The sequence below is a fragment of the Monodon monoceros genome, unplaced genomic scaffold (genome assembly GCF_005190385.1).
Source record: "Monodon monoceros isolate NGI ecotype Baffin Bay Population unplaced genomic scaffold, NGI_Narwhal_1 Super_Scaffold_9, whole genome shotgun sequence".
NCBI lineage: Eukaryota > Metazoa > Chordata > Mammalia > Artiodactyla > Monodontidae > Monodon > Monodon monoceros.
Genome location: NW_021703786.1, coordinates 50,006,837 through 50,022,910, shown reverse-complemented (window position 1 = coordinate 50,022,910; position 16,074 = coordinate 50,006,837). Strand labels below are relative to the sequence as shown.

At 45.7% G+C, this 16,074-nt stretch overlaps 1 protein-coding gene across 3 annotated transcripts in view; it reads right to left on the bottom strand.

Annotated features, from left to right (window-relative positions):
* Positions 1 to 5,476: 5,476 nt before the first annotated feature.
* Positions 5,477 to 16,074, bottom strand: part of METTL16 (methyltransferase like 16) — a 62,720-nt gene continuing 52,122 nt past the window's right edge. For all 3 annotated transcript variants that reach the window (XM_029211230.1, XM_029211231.1, XM_029211232.1), the window contains 2 exons: positions 14,649 to 14,822; positions 5,477 to 14,134 (listed from right to left, as the gene is read on the bottom strand). In XM_029211230.1, the coding sequence (XP_029067063.1) occupies positions 13,511 to 14,134; positions 14,649 to 14,822 (798 nt within the window). In that variant the 3' untranslated portion in view covers positions 5,477 to 13,510. The remainder of the gene's footprint in view (positions 14,135 to 14,648; positions 14,823 to 16,074) is intronic.

The window sequence follows — 16,074 nt, the reverse complement described above, 5'->3', positions numbered from 1 at the left end:
CTTAGAATGGTAGAGATTTGCCTGACCCTTGGGTCTCCGCTCCCTACCCACACGTGACCTAATTCCTGCAACCACCAGGCTGTCGCAATTCCCCCGGGATCCGCCCCTGGGCGGAGCTGACGGCAGGAGGCTGCCAGAGAACAGGCGGAGGGAGCGGAGTGGAGATCCGGTTCCGCGTTTTGTCTCCGTTCCTCCCCCCGCAGTGCGTTCGCATCCTATTAGGCGATGTCACCGGGCCGCGGGCCAATGGGCGGGCAGGACAACACGGCATGGAGCAGCTCCACATGGACACCCCGCGCCGCCAGCCCTCTGTTTAAAGGGCCAGTGTCTAAAGGGTCACATTCGCCGGTGCGGATGGGGCCACTGTGTGGAGGGTGGGACGCTGAGAGGGAAATTCTGCAGTTGTGCCCTGACCTACCCTTTCCTTTTCGCCACCCTCCCTTGAAAACCAAGCCTCTCTCTCTCCTTCCTCTAAACTCTCGTCTTTGTCCACGCGTGTCTGATGCGGGTGGAGACTCCAACTGTGCCATCCAAGAGGCCGCCCTTTGCTCTGGGGCCAGGCTGAGGGCGGTTACGGCGAAGCGTCCACAGCCCAGACCAAGGGGGCGTGGCGCAAATCGGGAACAACAACGTGGAAGGCGGAAACTCGGCCCTCCCAGTGGCTGGGCGACTGAGGCCGCGGGCGGGGAGCGGGGGCGGGGCCACTCCGCCCGGCCACAACCGTACTCGCTGCGGGGGCCGGGACCCCGGCTGGCACTCGTTACGGCCTCTTCTTGTGCTAGAGTTTGGGGGCGCCTGGGGGTACAATTAGAAAGTTAGTCCTTTTTGAGGTCAGCTTGCCCAAATTCTCTCATTTTGCAGATAAGGAAACTGAGGCCCAGAGACGAGAAGGGACGTCTCTAAGGTCACTCAGTATTCCAGTTCCTCCTTGCCCCGCAGGAGCAGCATTTATTCCTTACCCCGCGGATGACTGTTCTGAAGGCAGTTCTGGGTCAAACAGAAAAAAGTGGAGGACTATCAAACTGCTCGCATGGGAAGGGGGGGGTCTGACCACTTAACATATTGTGATGGGGGAGGGGGACACTAAAAATCTTCACCTGAAACCCTGCTGTACTGCACAGGAGGCCACACAAACCCCACCTGTACAGTTGGTAGTGACAGGCATAGGCAAGCTGAAGGCATATTTGGGGCTCCCTGGAGCATGTCCAGCTCTGCTGTCCCAATGCCCGCAAGCCTAAGGCCCCTGGATCTTGGCCCCAGATTCCTTTCTTTGCTAATCAGTTCTAATTAGAGTGGGACAGTGCCAGTTTCGTTCAGGATCTTGTGGCCTGGGCTTCACCATCATACAAAGCCAGAAAGCAAACCTTTATGAGGTTGGCTGAGTGGCAGATCAATCCATCCCATTCCATCCCCACTTCGCCGTTAGAGGGGTACAGTCCTATCTGGGGAACTAGAGGAGAGCTAGACACATTTAAAAGGTGTACAAATGATGCTTGCTGGCTTTGTGCCTTTCCTTTGAGGTCATAATGCATGCCAGGGAAAGAAAATCCGCACAGATTCTGGAAATCAAGAACCTAGTGAACAGGAGGAAGGGGGTTGTTTGCCAGAACCAGTCTACAGGGGCCTCTGATCTTTGCACACTTAATGCCCCAGCATCTGTAGCTGAGCAGAGAGGGGCCATTACACACAAATGACAGGGTGACACTGGCTTTATGATGAAGCTGGAAAGCAACAGGGGATCAGAGCAGTAACTAACAGCCAAGTTCTTCTTTGCAGGATGAATGCTTTTCTCCTTGGAAGGCTAGATCTGTGCTGGTCCCAACATTGCTTCCTTTAAGGTGTCTGCTACCTGCTGTGTGTGTGTATATGTGTGTGTGTATACACACACACAAACAGTCTAATATATATGTAACAGTGACTTGAGATAATGTTGCTGACCAAGTTCTCATTTTGTTAGGGGTCAGCACTGTACCATTCTGCCCAGTGGCCCAGGATGCTCAGAGAGCGACCTCTAGCTGTACCCTTCTGCCTTCCTCAAGTGGTCATGGCACTCGTACAGCCCTGAAGTCTCTTCTAGAGGCTGAAGTCCAATTTTTCTGACTCGTCAGGGACCAGCTCTGTCACATCACAAAGGCACCCCTCTGAAAAGTAGTGCTCTGAAGACAGCTTTTCCTTCAGGGGTGGGGAAGCAGGAGATAAAAGTGGGGTGAACACAGAATTCAAATGCCAACCTCTCCCTTGTCCCCAGTAACCCATCTGCTCCAGAGCTTAGTGGAGATGCTCGTTATTTAAAACAAACAGCCCTCCTGGCTTCACATGATCATCTGTTTATTTGGGTCATGTGGGGACAGCAGCCAGGGTATGTTAGGCAAAAAGCAAGGGTTTAGAAAGGAGGCTTTTCCTGGGCCTGTTGCTGCCAACAGGAGCCTGAAAATGACCAGAGTTTCTCATGAACCAAGGTTATTCTTGTTGGGGAATGGACAGTGGGGATGGGAGACGGATACCTATTAGGTGGCAAGGGGGAGGATAAAGGAGAGGAGTGAATAGGAGGGCTGTTGCATTTTAGCCAGCTTCCTGTTGCAAGGGGGTGGAGCTCAGGTAGAAGCTGGTAATTTACTCAGTCAAGGGAAAGTCTTTTTGATGTTTCAGCAGAAAGGTTAGCATGTTTGGGGAATAATCCAAAGCCCAGCCATTTCCAAAAAGTTGTTCCTAAAGTTTCTTTATGGCTTCTAGTGCTTAGTGCCTTTGGGGCAGGAGGAAACCTGGCCCATCCATCATTGTGTAATTCTCATGGGAGGATTTTCTATTTCCACTCTTCCTCCTCAAGTCTTTTGTACCCCAAGGCCCAGTTCAACCCCCTGAATGTTTTGTTTTTGTTTTTGTTTTGGCATCATGGCTTGTGAGATCTTAGTTCCCCGAACAGGGATCAAACCTCGGCCCACAGCAGTGAAAGTGCTAAGTCCTAACCACTGGACCACCAGGGAGTTCCCAACCCCCTCAATTGTTTAATATGCTGAGCTAGTGACATTCCCTAATGAGGCTGTCTCCGATCCCCCCACCATTCACCCCAACAAAACTCTACATATATACACAACCCTAAGAGCTATGCAGATCAATTCCCTGACCCTCCAAAACATAAAAATAATAAGATGAAGGAAAGGGTGTGAAGCTATAGTACAAGTATACCAGATCCCAAATGTCCTAACCCTGTAGGCCTGACTTCTCAAATTATGCAAGTTGTCTTGGAGAGCTTTTCACCTATTATAGTTAAAACAAGACCAAAGGGAGAAAGCTGAGAGATGAAGAGGGAAAGACAGAAGACTCGTACACCCAGGGACACAGTATGACAGTACACGACGTTCTTTTCACAAATATTTACTGTGTGCCTAACATGTGCCAGACACTGGGCTATCTTCATAGCCAAGGCCAGGGGAACTTTGGTAAGCCAGAGTGGGGTGAAAGATCACAGAGCTGAACTCAATTCCACAGCGATACCTGGAAAAGGTAAAGCTTTGCTCTCTCCCACCATGCTGGATGTAGCACAAGAGATCAGAGGACTATATAAAGATCTGTAAGGAAGGGTACTGATATACTCTTTTCACTGAAGTCTTCACCCACCTTCCTCTACTCCTGGTGAGTTGTCAAAGGACCTCTCCTGAACCTATGAAACTGATACAGTCAAGTTCAGCCTTCCCGTTCACCTACTTCCTCTTCATTGGCTCACACAATGTCAGAACTGGAAGAGTTTCAATCACCTAGACCCATCTCCCAAGAGGTGTTTTATCCAAGGTCACAAAGCTGCTTAGTGTTAGCTGGGATGAGAAGTGGCCTGGTTCTCTTTGGAGTGTGTGGGACAGCTCAGCCTGGGGAGGAGGGTCCAGGGTCCTTGAAAACCTCACAGAAATGGCTGATGATGGGGAGCTGGCTGAAGACAGAAATACTCATTGACTTTGCTTAGTGGTGCCCAATAAACAAGCTTAGCAGGTGAGTGAGAAGGCAAGGAAAGAGAATCAAACTTAGGATCCAGGGACTCAGAGGACACTGTACTGCCTCAGGCCACTCTGAGGAATGAAGATCAGGTCCAGGTAGACAGCCATTCTTCACTGGCGTTTATGTCTGGCTTGAAAAGGTGACTGGGGGAAAGGGGCAGATTTTTATCCAGGCAACCGCCCTGGGTGTGGATACTGAGTAGTAAGGAAAGAAATGCAGTTCAGAAGCAAAAAGGGAGGAGACACACTCTCTGAGCTTTTCTGAGAAACCAAAGCGGCTAGCAAGCAAGCAGTGCAGCTAGAGAGATGGGGTCCATGGATGACTTGGGAAGGAGGAAGCTGATCAAAGGGGAAAGGCACAAGGGAAAGGATGAGGACTTCAGTTACTCCTCTGAAGACAAACAAGAGGTGGCTTTATGAGAGTAAGTTAATTCAGGTCATGGGAGTGAGGCTGGGCGAAGTTATTAGTAGAGGGAGGCGGAGTCTTGCAATGAGAGTCAAGAGCCAGCTGGATCAGTGGGGGTGGTGGATGTCAAAGACAGGGAAGGCCCCTCCCAGGGCAGAGGGGCTGGAATGCAATCAGTGCCCCACACAAAGGACTCTGGTCCTCGGTCCCAGCCAATCCAAGCTCACACGTAAAAGCAAGCCTGCAGATCAAGTCTTTAAAACTCAAGCTATCAGCTACCTGCGCCAGTGACTGATGCTCTCTCAGAAGAGTATGTAGGGCCTGGACCAGTGGCCTCTTACTGCCTCCATCCAGGGCTCAGCTCCATGCCCACAACCAGATTTCTTACCAAGGGACCAGGGCCCATTGGGAGAGTCTATACTGGGCAGTGCTGGGGACACTCTAGGACTCTCGAGGAGCCACATTCCAGCCAGTGCCTCTCCTCCCACTTCCAGGCTGGGGGCTGGGATAGTACATACCCCTGTTCCCAAGCCCCCAGCCCCCAGCCCCCAGCCCACTTGAGTCCCTGTTCCCATCACAGACACCTCACACAGCAGTGCTAGAGTTCACCAGTCATCTCTCTGAAGAGTTTACTCTGTAATAAGTCTGAACCATTCACTAAACACAATTAAGTGCTTATAACTTACACCATACACCAACATAAATGCAAGTGTTAAATGTAAAAAATAATGTCAAAAAGAGCCATAATAAAATACAGGCAAACATTTTTCTGCTCCGAGGGTGGTGAAAGAGGTTTCTACCCATAAAGGCAAACAAAGAAAATATAAAGGAACAGTTTTGGCAGATGTGATTATATAAGCCCTCTAAAAGCTCCTTGACTGTAAAAACAAAATAATTATCACCCACCATAAACAAGAAGAAAAGCTAAATGAAAAAAATGGAGGGAAATATTGGCAAGATGTGCCCTTGCAATTTCAATAACAAAAAGAATACTTGGATAGAAAAGTGAACATAGAACATAATTTAAAATTCATAAAACAATAAATATATGAAGTAATATATATATGAAAATGTTTGGCCTTGCAATACCATGATAAAATTAAAACAGTGAAAATATTCTTTATCAGTTGATAAAGGACTTTTTAAAACTGGCCTTCTAGTGCTATCAAATGTGTGGTAAAAACAGACACTTGTGGAAATGTAAAGTAGCACAACTTTTTCAGTGAACAAATTGGCAATATATATGGAAAGCCTTTAAAAGAGCATTATCCCTCTGCTTCAGTAATCCTTACATAAATTTATCCTAAAGCAATAAGAAAACACATAAACACTTCTGTACAAACATATTCACTAAGCATTATTTACAGAAGTGAAAACCAGGAAACCTGAATTTCCAACAAGGAACAACTGGTTTCGTGAAGTGATGCTCACAATACGGCACGTGAAGAAAACCGGGTTGTTAATAAACGAAAATGTTAACAGTGGTTGTCTTTGGGCAGTGCAATTACCGGTAATTTTTATTTTCACAAGTTTTCCCACACATGGATTAATTTTATAATCAGAAAAAGGTTATCACAATATATTGCTAAATGAAAACGTTTATAAAATAGTAACACAGAATGTGACTCCACATTTGCTGTTTAAAAATATATATGCCTATAAAAATACTAAGATAACAAAATGTAAAATAACTCCATTTGAGTAGTGGAATTATAAACTTTTATTATTTTCTAAAGTTCTTACAATGAAAACATTACTTTCGTAAAATGAAATTATGTTAAAGGGGAAAAGTTCTCCCGTGCTTCCTCAGGAAAGGCCTCATACCTAGTTTTTCTTTCTGTTTCTTCACCCCCTCCCCCTAACTCATCTAAACCTGCTTTGTGCTGCTTAGCCCTGAAACCCCCCAGAGACAGTTCAGGCTTCCCTCACAGTCCAGGTGAGAGGTGTGGAACAGCACTAAGGCACTGGCACCAGGGCTGGAGAGGCTGGGCTGGATTCGGGGGCTCTTTCGAAGGGGGTGAGGAGAGGGAGGCGCGGAGATTTCTAACGTGGACGGCTGGGTGCGTGGTGGCCGAGAACACAGGAGAGAAGCAGGTGCAGACAAGCTGAGTTTGCACAGCCACAGACCCGGGGAAGGTGTCCACTGGGTGGCTAGCTACGTGGGTGTTGGAAGTTGAGGAAAGGCCTAGACTTGGGCGTGATGAATGTAGGAGTGAGCAGGACTGAAGTCACGGAGTGGACACGGTCAGCCACAAGTGAGAGAAAAAAGTGAGGCCCATGGATAGAATCTTTGGGATTCTCCCTTTAAGAGGTGAGGAGAACTCTTAAAATGGGAGGGTAGGCAGCAACCAGACTTCAGTAGCTGAAATAAAGAGTGAGGAAAGTGGAGGCAGCAAACACGTAGACACTTCTACCACTTGGTGGTAGAAGAGGCCACAAACTGGTGGTCTACCAGGTCTCTATAAAATACTGAATTCGCTGTTAGGGTTTACATATTTCTCCTAAATCTGGATTTCTGGATTTCCTCAAGAAAGAAGAGGAAGATCCAACAACACTGGGCAGCTATTTCTGCATGGCAATAACAACCAGAATTGAAAAAAAGCTACTTCATAGCAGGAGTACTCCATTAGTGGGAGCTCCAGCCCTTCTTGCCTGGCCCCTGGTGTAGAAGATGAGGAAATACTTCCCTTTGTGAATGAAAGTCCTCATTAGTGCTCATCTAGACTTCACTGAAATAGAGGCCAGCGTATGACCCATAAGCCCCACGTTTGGCCCCCGAAGGCAAATCCTGGGACAAACATACCTGAATTAGGGATCCTGACCAGACTGCGAATGCCCATTTCCCAGCAAGAGACATCGTATCAAAAGCCTCTGGAGGGCTTCCCTGGTGGCACAGTGGTTAAGAATCCACCTGCCAATGCAGGGGACACGGGTTCGAGCCCTGGTCTGGGAAGATCCCACATGCTGCGGAGCAACTAAGCCCGTGCACCACAACTACTGAGCCTGCGCTCTAGAGCCTCTGAGCCACAACTACTGAAGCCCGCATACCTAGAGCCTGTGCTCCGCAACAAGAGAAGCCGCCACAAGGAGAAGCCTGCGCACCTCAACGAAGAGTAGCCCCCGCTCTCCACAACTAGAGAAAGACCGCGAGCAGCAACGAAGACCCAACTCAGCCAAAAATATATAAATAAAATAAATTTTTTAAAAAAACAAAAAAGCAAAAGAGAACAAAACCCAAGAGCGCCTGGAATTACAAACGTACGGGAGCAAGCCCGCTCTCACCCACTGCCCCAGGCTCAGCGGCGCTCCCTGGGCAGCCTTCTTTTGGGCAGAAGCAGCACAGGCTTCCCTGCATGGCTGCCAGGGCCCGCCCCCAGCTGGGGACTTCTCGGCTCTGCTCCCAGACGCTCAGCCACACTCCCTGAATGGGCCCACCCGATGGCAGGCAGCCTTTCCTTCTCTCCAGATTTACACAGTCCATTCCTCTACCTGGGGAAGACGACTTGCTATTTTTATAACGATTGTTACCTTCTCCAGCAAGGTCAGAAAATACGTCAGTTTTGCATTCTGTAAGTGAAATATCTGATGCTGCCTAAAAAAAAAAAAAACTTTCTTCTGTTATTATACAATTACATATTGTCAAAAGAGTCGTTACCTAATTATCGGTTATTTTACGTTGATTCTGATGCAACATGTGCTTGCATTAGACGTTTTATTTTGTGGTTTTGCTATCTACTTAATTATCTGTACTACTGCCAAATACAAAATTCTATAAAGATTTGGTAGCATAAGTTAAGAACTAATTATAAGCAATTTCACTTATTACATCTTGTTCACTGATCATAGGCTGGAAAATTACCTTCAAATGCTACATTGTGAAGGTGGGTAAGAGATGCTTTTCTATTCCCTGTGTCATATAACTGAAGTCTCCTTCCCTAGAGATGGGTCAAATAAGCCCAGAAGTCCATTTCCACCCTCAGTGTAGCACTTGTTATGAATCTTGAGATTTGGTATGAAATCTCAGTCTCTTATCTCTGGACCTGAGTTCAAGTCCCACCTCTGTGACTTAGCTCTGTGAACAACCTTAGGGCAAGTCACTTAAGCTCTCTGAGCTGCCACTTCTTTAACTGATCACACAGGGACTCCATACCTCTTTGAAGAGTTACTAAGTCAGACAATTTACATAGAGGACGGACAATAAGTACTGGTTCCCTGTTCATCCTCCCAGTACACAGGAGCTTGGATTTTGCTCTCAGTCAGAGAGTGGCAGTCTACACCCGCAGTTATACACTTGAGGTCTCAGCCTTTTCACCTGAGTCTCTTGGTAGAAGATTTTCTGACCAGAGATTGAAAACTCAAAGGAGACTAAAAAGAGGTGAGCAAGTTGAGAAGCCTACTCTTTGTTCATGGACTCTCCCAGGTGCTTTAGTATTTCTCTCACTTAACTGCTGCTACAACTCTGGGAAGCAAGAATTCTTCAAAGTTTGTATGAGGAATCCAAGCTTTAGCGAGAATGACTGACCCTGTAAGTAGAACTGGAACGCAGACCCAGGTCTGATGAACTGTAAAGGCTGTGCTCTTCTCTGTTTTCCGCTCCCCTGCACTTTCTGGTCCACTCCGTCTTATCTCCGTTCCCTGGCTCCTAATAAGCACCTGCGGTCCCTCACTCCCCTGAAGAGAGCCGGAGCCCCCCATGTCTCTGCTGGGGCTGAGAGAGGTGGAGAGGCTGCACCTCAAAGGGCATGCAGAGCTGCAAGGTCTTCAGTCACAACACAGTCCCCTGGGGTAAAAGCAAAGCCTCCGAAAGGCAGCATTAGCTGTTCCAACCAGCAATTGAAAAACATAAACCGCTGTTTTAGTCATTTGGGTGAGTCACAGCAGAGGATCTGAATGTCTTTACAGAGCAGAGCAGGAACTCTCTGGTATGTGTGTGAGGCCCTGCTGCTCGTGGGTGAGCCTCATGCAGGGCTTTCTAATACTGTACTGGCACGAGCACCAAGAGGTTTGTACTTGGGAGCATTAGAAAGTTCAAGACCATCAATGCCCTGCTCCAAGAGGCAGAGGCCAATCCGTTCTCACTAGTAAAGCCTCTTCTGGGTTTTCCTGGGGTTAGTGCCCATTCAGCAAACTGATTCTCCTGAGCATTAACTTCTCCAAAAAAGTTGTGGTCACATCCCTTTCCTAGGGGCACCTCCTGGCTGGCTGTAAAACTGCTGCACCTTTGAGACCTTCCTTCTCTCAGAGGGTTCCTTAGTTTTCCAAACTGGACCTTCTTCCTCCTCATGTACAGGTCTGTTGCATGGCCACCTAGGACATCTGTTCCTCCTGGGCCATAAAAATAAGGGCAGATGGAGTTTCCCCTTGAGCCCACACAGACCCAGGGTTAGTGACAGACATGTTCCACACAGAAACACCTCTTGTGGAAAAGAAGGCCCAGCTAACCTGTACAATATACCTAACACAGAACCAACTGTGACAATGTTTTATGTAAATAACACAGCACATGCATGCTCTCCAGCCAGCCAGATAAACCAAAACAAGAATTAAAAGACAAAAGAAGATTGAAAGCAGCTTCTTTCTTAAGGCTCTCTATATTACTCTTCCTGCAACATAAAGCTTTTGAAAAGTTACTATTTAAAATCACTAAACATCCCCCTCTGGTACCCCCATTAACTAGAGACCAATAAAAAGTTGATCCAAGGGACTGACCCAACCTGGATATATTTTAGAGTAGCAGGACAAGTCAACTGGTACCATAAAGAAACATAAAAAGGTTGAAAGCTTATGCCCAGACTGCAGGGTGGTGGGGTTTTCTTTCTTTCTACTTTTATCTCTCTAATTTTTTTATGTTAAAATATACTTGCTTCCATAAAAATGTTTATCTGAGTAGCAACTGGATATTTCAAGACAATACCAAGGACACTATTTTATCCACTCCACAGTGAAGTTGATAAAAGGGCCAAATACGCCCCCATGTGGCTACAGAGGAAAATGCCTCGGTTTAAGTAAGAAGGAGGGGCTTACAGGAGGCCTCGAATTTTCTACAGGCCTTTGCATCTTTTTCACACCCTGCAGTTTTATTACTTGTCAGAGCTTAGAAGTTGCTGTGCTCACATGGTAAGCTTTGATTTCTATCAAGAGAAGAGAGGTTTCATGTTTTTAAACATATATACTAAAGTTTTAAGTAATCCACATGCACCCTTAAGATCAGCTGAAACTCTAACACAGAGACAGTAACCCCACTAGGACAAGCAGCGATGCTCTGGCGTGTGAATACCTGGGCAACGATGTGGGGTGAAGGGACCAAACTGCTGGAAGCAAAGCAGATTCCAAAGAACAAAAGCAGCTTATTCCCCTCCTTGGAAAACAAGTTCAGCTTCTGTTCCCACTTTGGTTATCAAGAGATCAGAAGCCAATGCAAGGGACCAGAATAGAATTTAAGATAATACCACAAAGATCGTATTCCACACCAATCCATCAACATGAACTTGACCTCTAGACACTTCGGCAAGTATCACTCAACATTATGATACCTGGGTCAATAACCTATTTCTTCTAAAAAAATTCCTCTTCCCCATATCAGAGGTGTAGGCTACCACATATCACACGCATTGTAAGTATATGCATAAGTGAAAGAATTTTTAGATGTTTTTTCAAAAGTTTCAATGTTCTCTCATTAAATAGAAATAGCTATTCAGAGAAGGAAACGAAGACACACAAGTGCAAAAATGGCACTCACAGCTCTGGCACTGGAAGCTTCTGTTGTCACATACTTTTTAAATTCTAAGAGCATTACCTTAACACCTACAAAACGTCCTCCATGACACCAGGCCTTAAACCTGGGGCACCAAACACATATAGACACAAGACACATCTCCTGGGCCTGCAGGTCCACAGAGGATTCTTTGGAGACCTCTAAGTATCAGACTTAAACAAAGGCTAATACTGCACCTGAAGGACATTTTGAACAGGCGAGGAGCATAAATAATGCACTCCTGTGACAACATGGAAAAATACATCAGATGAGAAAAGAGCATAATATAAAACTATAGCATGAACACAACCAAAGTTGAACCCACACACTCACACACCCCATCTACAGAAAGAGATTAGAGACTAGAAGGAAACACTGAAATACCAATAGTGGCTGTGCTTCAGAAGGTTGAGATTAGGGGTGATTTTGAAGCTGTTTTCTCCTTTCATCTTTCCAAATCTTTAATAATGAGCATACACTACTCTTTTATAGTGAAACAAACAAGCAAATACTTAATGACCACTTACCGAGTGAATGGTTGTCACCTAACTCACTTATCCTAAAATTTTATGAAGATATAAACTAGGTTTGGGTCCAGCATATGATTCCAATGTGTCCTAAGAGGTAAGCAGAGCAGGATGGTGTGGGTGAGTACAGGAGATGAGCACAGGAATCTAGGGCCCTGCAATGAATCTTGGCTCTGTGGGACCCTGGGTGTTGGTTTCCTGATCCTGTCAAAGAAGAGGCTGGCCTAGCATAGTGGTTCCTAACCCTCAGTGAGTTGCTAACTGCTCTCTCTAAGTCAGGGACCCTTCTCTCCAGAAGAAAACCCCAAATATGTCCAGAGCTTTCGAAAATAATCCAGGAGGCTATGGGTTCTCCAGAGGTTCACGGGCCAGGTTAAGAACACTGGTTGGTTAATATGTTCTCTTCTGCTGCTCTGTCTCCACGGCCACAGGGAGGTATAATATGGTCCTATTTCCATTTCCTGTATCTTTGCTGAGGGACTGGACTAGCTGCTGCTAAAGTATGCCAAGGTCATCAGTTTTCTGCCCCAACCAATGTCACCTTTTAAAAGTGTGGCTTAACTACGCAGTCTTCTTTGCAGATAGCAAGGAGCTCTGGCACCATACTCAGAAATTTCAGGCTAAATAGAACCCTAGGCTGCTGGTGTAAAATCAAGCCATGAAAAGTCAAGCACAGCAGAGGATAACTGAGACACCAAGAGAATAAAAGAGAGACTCCTTTTCCAGAGACATTCCTGCCAAGCCCTGACACTACAATTAGAAACATGTTTTAAGAACATGGTTACCTCGGCCTTAGAATTCTCCAATGGTAACAGGTAAACAAAGAAGGGATTACAAGGGAACCCCAAAAAACCGTCTTTGATCAGCGACAACTTATCTGCCAATAGATGAGACTTTCTTAAGCAACTTACTACACATAACTATCTTGCTCCATTTTTATTTCTATCATCAATCACCTACCCATTCAAAGCCAAGAAAATATTTTCCCCAACCCCAGGATTCAAACAGGATTGACAGTTTTCAATTCTGAATACTCTTATATTAGCTCCACTTCAAATGTCGAAACAAATTAAAAAATATCACACACCAGTAAAACTGCTACAAAATAGTACTTTAAACAGGTTGGAGGTAGGGGTATGGCTTCATTCTGCCGTATCTCAGTCACATCTGGCAGTTTTGATTCCCTAATTCTGTTTCTGAAATAACCAACATCAAAACAGACAAGAGTCAGGAATATGCCAATGTTTCCGACGTTTCCAGGCGCTTCCTGATTGGCCCTTCTTCCTGGCATTACTGAGCTTTCTCTCTCTGACTCTCCCGCCACCTACCATTAGGCCAGTTCCCTTCTCAGGACTGACACAGGGGTCATCAATTATATGTACCCAAAGTCTTCCGTCTTGAAGGTGACTTTAGAAGAAGGTACAGGGCTATCTGGTATACGACCTCCACCAGGGGGTTGAGAAAGTCACCCCTTCTCAGGAAGCAACCAGGGGTGACAGAGTGTGATGCTCTGTAAGTTCTGACCAGGATCAGACTGCAAAAATAATCCTTTTGGCCTCAGAAAACCAGTCTAAAGCTAAGGTGATCAGCTTAAGTCAGGTTTAAATCCCTTGTGAGTTTACTTATGGCTTTTTGTTGATGCAAATAATCACAATTCTTCCTCTGAACTACCATACTACAGTGCCCTGTTAACTTAAAAAAAAAAAGGGAGGGGGATGTTTAAAATGGATTAATTTGTTTCAGATAATTCCAGTAGGCCAATGGTGGGATTCAGCTTGCCACCCCACAGGCCAAACTCCAAAGCAAGCTGCTTTACTGTGCAAGGAGTTTGGAGTTAACTAGCAACAAGCCTGAAAATCTGGTTACGTATATAAGTACAAAGCTGGTTCATCAAATCCCTGTTCTGGCCCTCAACCCAATGCATTTCAACTAAGGCATCATCTACCTCCTTCTTAACGTTTATCAAACACTTGAATAGGTAACATCCAGCCACTCTTTGGAGATGGTTCCCTTTTACAGACACTGGGTTGCTGAATTGCTCAGAAGCCTCTTGGTCCTGGGCTCCATTACTGGAGCCTTTACAACTTTCCCAAACCTCCATCTCTCCCTTTTCCTCACTCCTTTCATCCTCCATGGGTTCTGGGTTTTCCTCCTGGGAAAGCGAGTCCTGGTTTGGGCCATGGCCCTCCACAGTGGCAGACTCGCCTTCCTGTAGAGCAGGCCCACACAGAGCACTCTCCTGGGGACCCTGAGCCAAGTCTTGGTTCTTGCCAGACTCTTTAGCGGGGGACCTTTTCTCTTCCAAGGCTTGGATGACGTTCTTGGGAGCTCGGGGAACTTCTCTCAGTTGTCTCACTCGGTCCCTTTTCTTCCTCCTTAAGTGAATCCAGGAGTTTTCTATGGCTGTTAGGAAAAGGCTAATTTCCTCCTTTCCACAGGGAACTCGTTTATGCTGGACCTGTTTGGAGGAAAAACAGAATTTTATAGGAAATCACTTTTCCCCTCTGAAAACTCCTTAGAACTTTCTTTTTTAAAAAAGAAAAGAGGCCTTCCCTGGTGGCACAGTGGTTAAGAATCTGCCTGCCAATGCAGGGGACACGTGTTCGAGCCCTGGTCCAGGAAGGTCCCACATGCCGTGGAGCAACTAAGCCCGTGCGCCACAACTGCTGAGCCTGTGCTCTAGAGCCCAACAAGCCACAACTACTGAGCCTGCGTGCCACAACTACTGAAGTCCGCACACCTAGAGCCCACGCTCCGCAACAAGAGAAGCCACTGTAATGAGAAGTCCGCACACCACAGCAAAGAGTAGCCCCTGCTTCCCGCAACTAGAAAGAGCCCCGCGCACAGCAATGAAGACCTAACGCAGCCAAAGATAAATAAACTTTTTTAAAAATTAAAAATTAGAAGAAAAAATAAAAGAAAAAAGAGAGATTATTATAAGTACTTCTTCAATGTGCTTATTAACCAGGTACCTTCAGATCGGTGAGAATTTTTTCAATCCATGTTGTCACAACTACTATGCCTTCCACTGTCTCAGAGCCCAAAGACGATGCTTTGAGGGATAATTCTTTCATCACAGATTCCAATACTACAAACGTAATGGGTTTCCTTGGCTTCTCTAATTTTCTTCGCTTACTTGGTGGTGACTGAAAGAAAAAGAAGGCATGGGAGAAGAGGGAAGGTTATCCAAATAACTAAATCTCATGCCTTATAATGAATTCAGCTTGGGAAATAACCATGACCTCTGCTACCAATCACAGAGCACTAAAAACACAAAGGCCTTTGCATCTTTATGTTTAATACTCAAAACAACGCTGCAAAATGGGTTTATCATCTCCCCATTTTACAGAAGGGAAAAACTAAGATACAGAGAGCCTATGTCATCAGCTCCAGGTCGCACAGTTAGTATTTGTCAAGTTAGGATTTGAACCCCAAAGCCAGGTTCTTTTCTGCCATACCATGCTGCCTGTGTTCTGGCTATCAGTACGTAACTCCTCCAATTACTAAAGGTCCTTAATCTACCTGTTGTGCCCAAAACAGGCCTGTGCAAGTACTTCTTTCATGGCACCTCAAGGACCCCAAGGGCATTGTGTTATTTTCTATAAAGAAATGCATGGCTTAAAATCACCACCTTGTAGCCTGAGTTTATACTTGCCAAGGCTTGAAAGAAAGCAGCTGGTGAGCCACAGTTTGTGAGATCACATGCTAGGAATGACCAGGGCCATCAGAATTACATGGGCGGAAAAGGACGCTGAATCTTGGTTAACATTAGGGCCAAGCCAGTGGCCAGCTAAGCACTGCCTCTCAGCTGGGGAGAGGGGACACCAGTACCGAAGAGAACAGCGGATTTGAAAGCTGGTTCCACATAACTCAAGGTTGTCGTCTTTCTTTAAATTTCAAGCTTGGAAAGTGATTTACACTCTACCCACTAGAGGGACTCAAGTTCCATTTTAAAAACCAAGTGACACTGCTGTATTTAAAGTTTATTTCTTTAAAGTAAAAACTTGCTAAATTTTTAAAAATGACTCAGCTAATACCAGATATATTATGGATACTTTAAGAGACAGACTTGTAGACAACTTTTATCAAGACTTAAAAAAAATTAAGCTAATTCTAAGGTTAAATGGGTCAAAATGAGCAGGATTATAAGAAGAAAGGCTCAAAAAAAGAAAACACCTAGTCAGCTTTGAAGATCTTCTCCTAAAGAAAGGCCTCTGATAATTGTGCTGCTAACTCCAATTCTGCCTGGAAACAGTGACAGAGCATGTCCATATACACACATAGTCAGGTCCAGTTACTGGGTGAGGCCTTATAGGAACTAACCAGTAACTCCCTACCCCACACATACACAACAAAATATCCAGTTTATTCTATGCTAGAAAACTTTTAGATGGTATT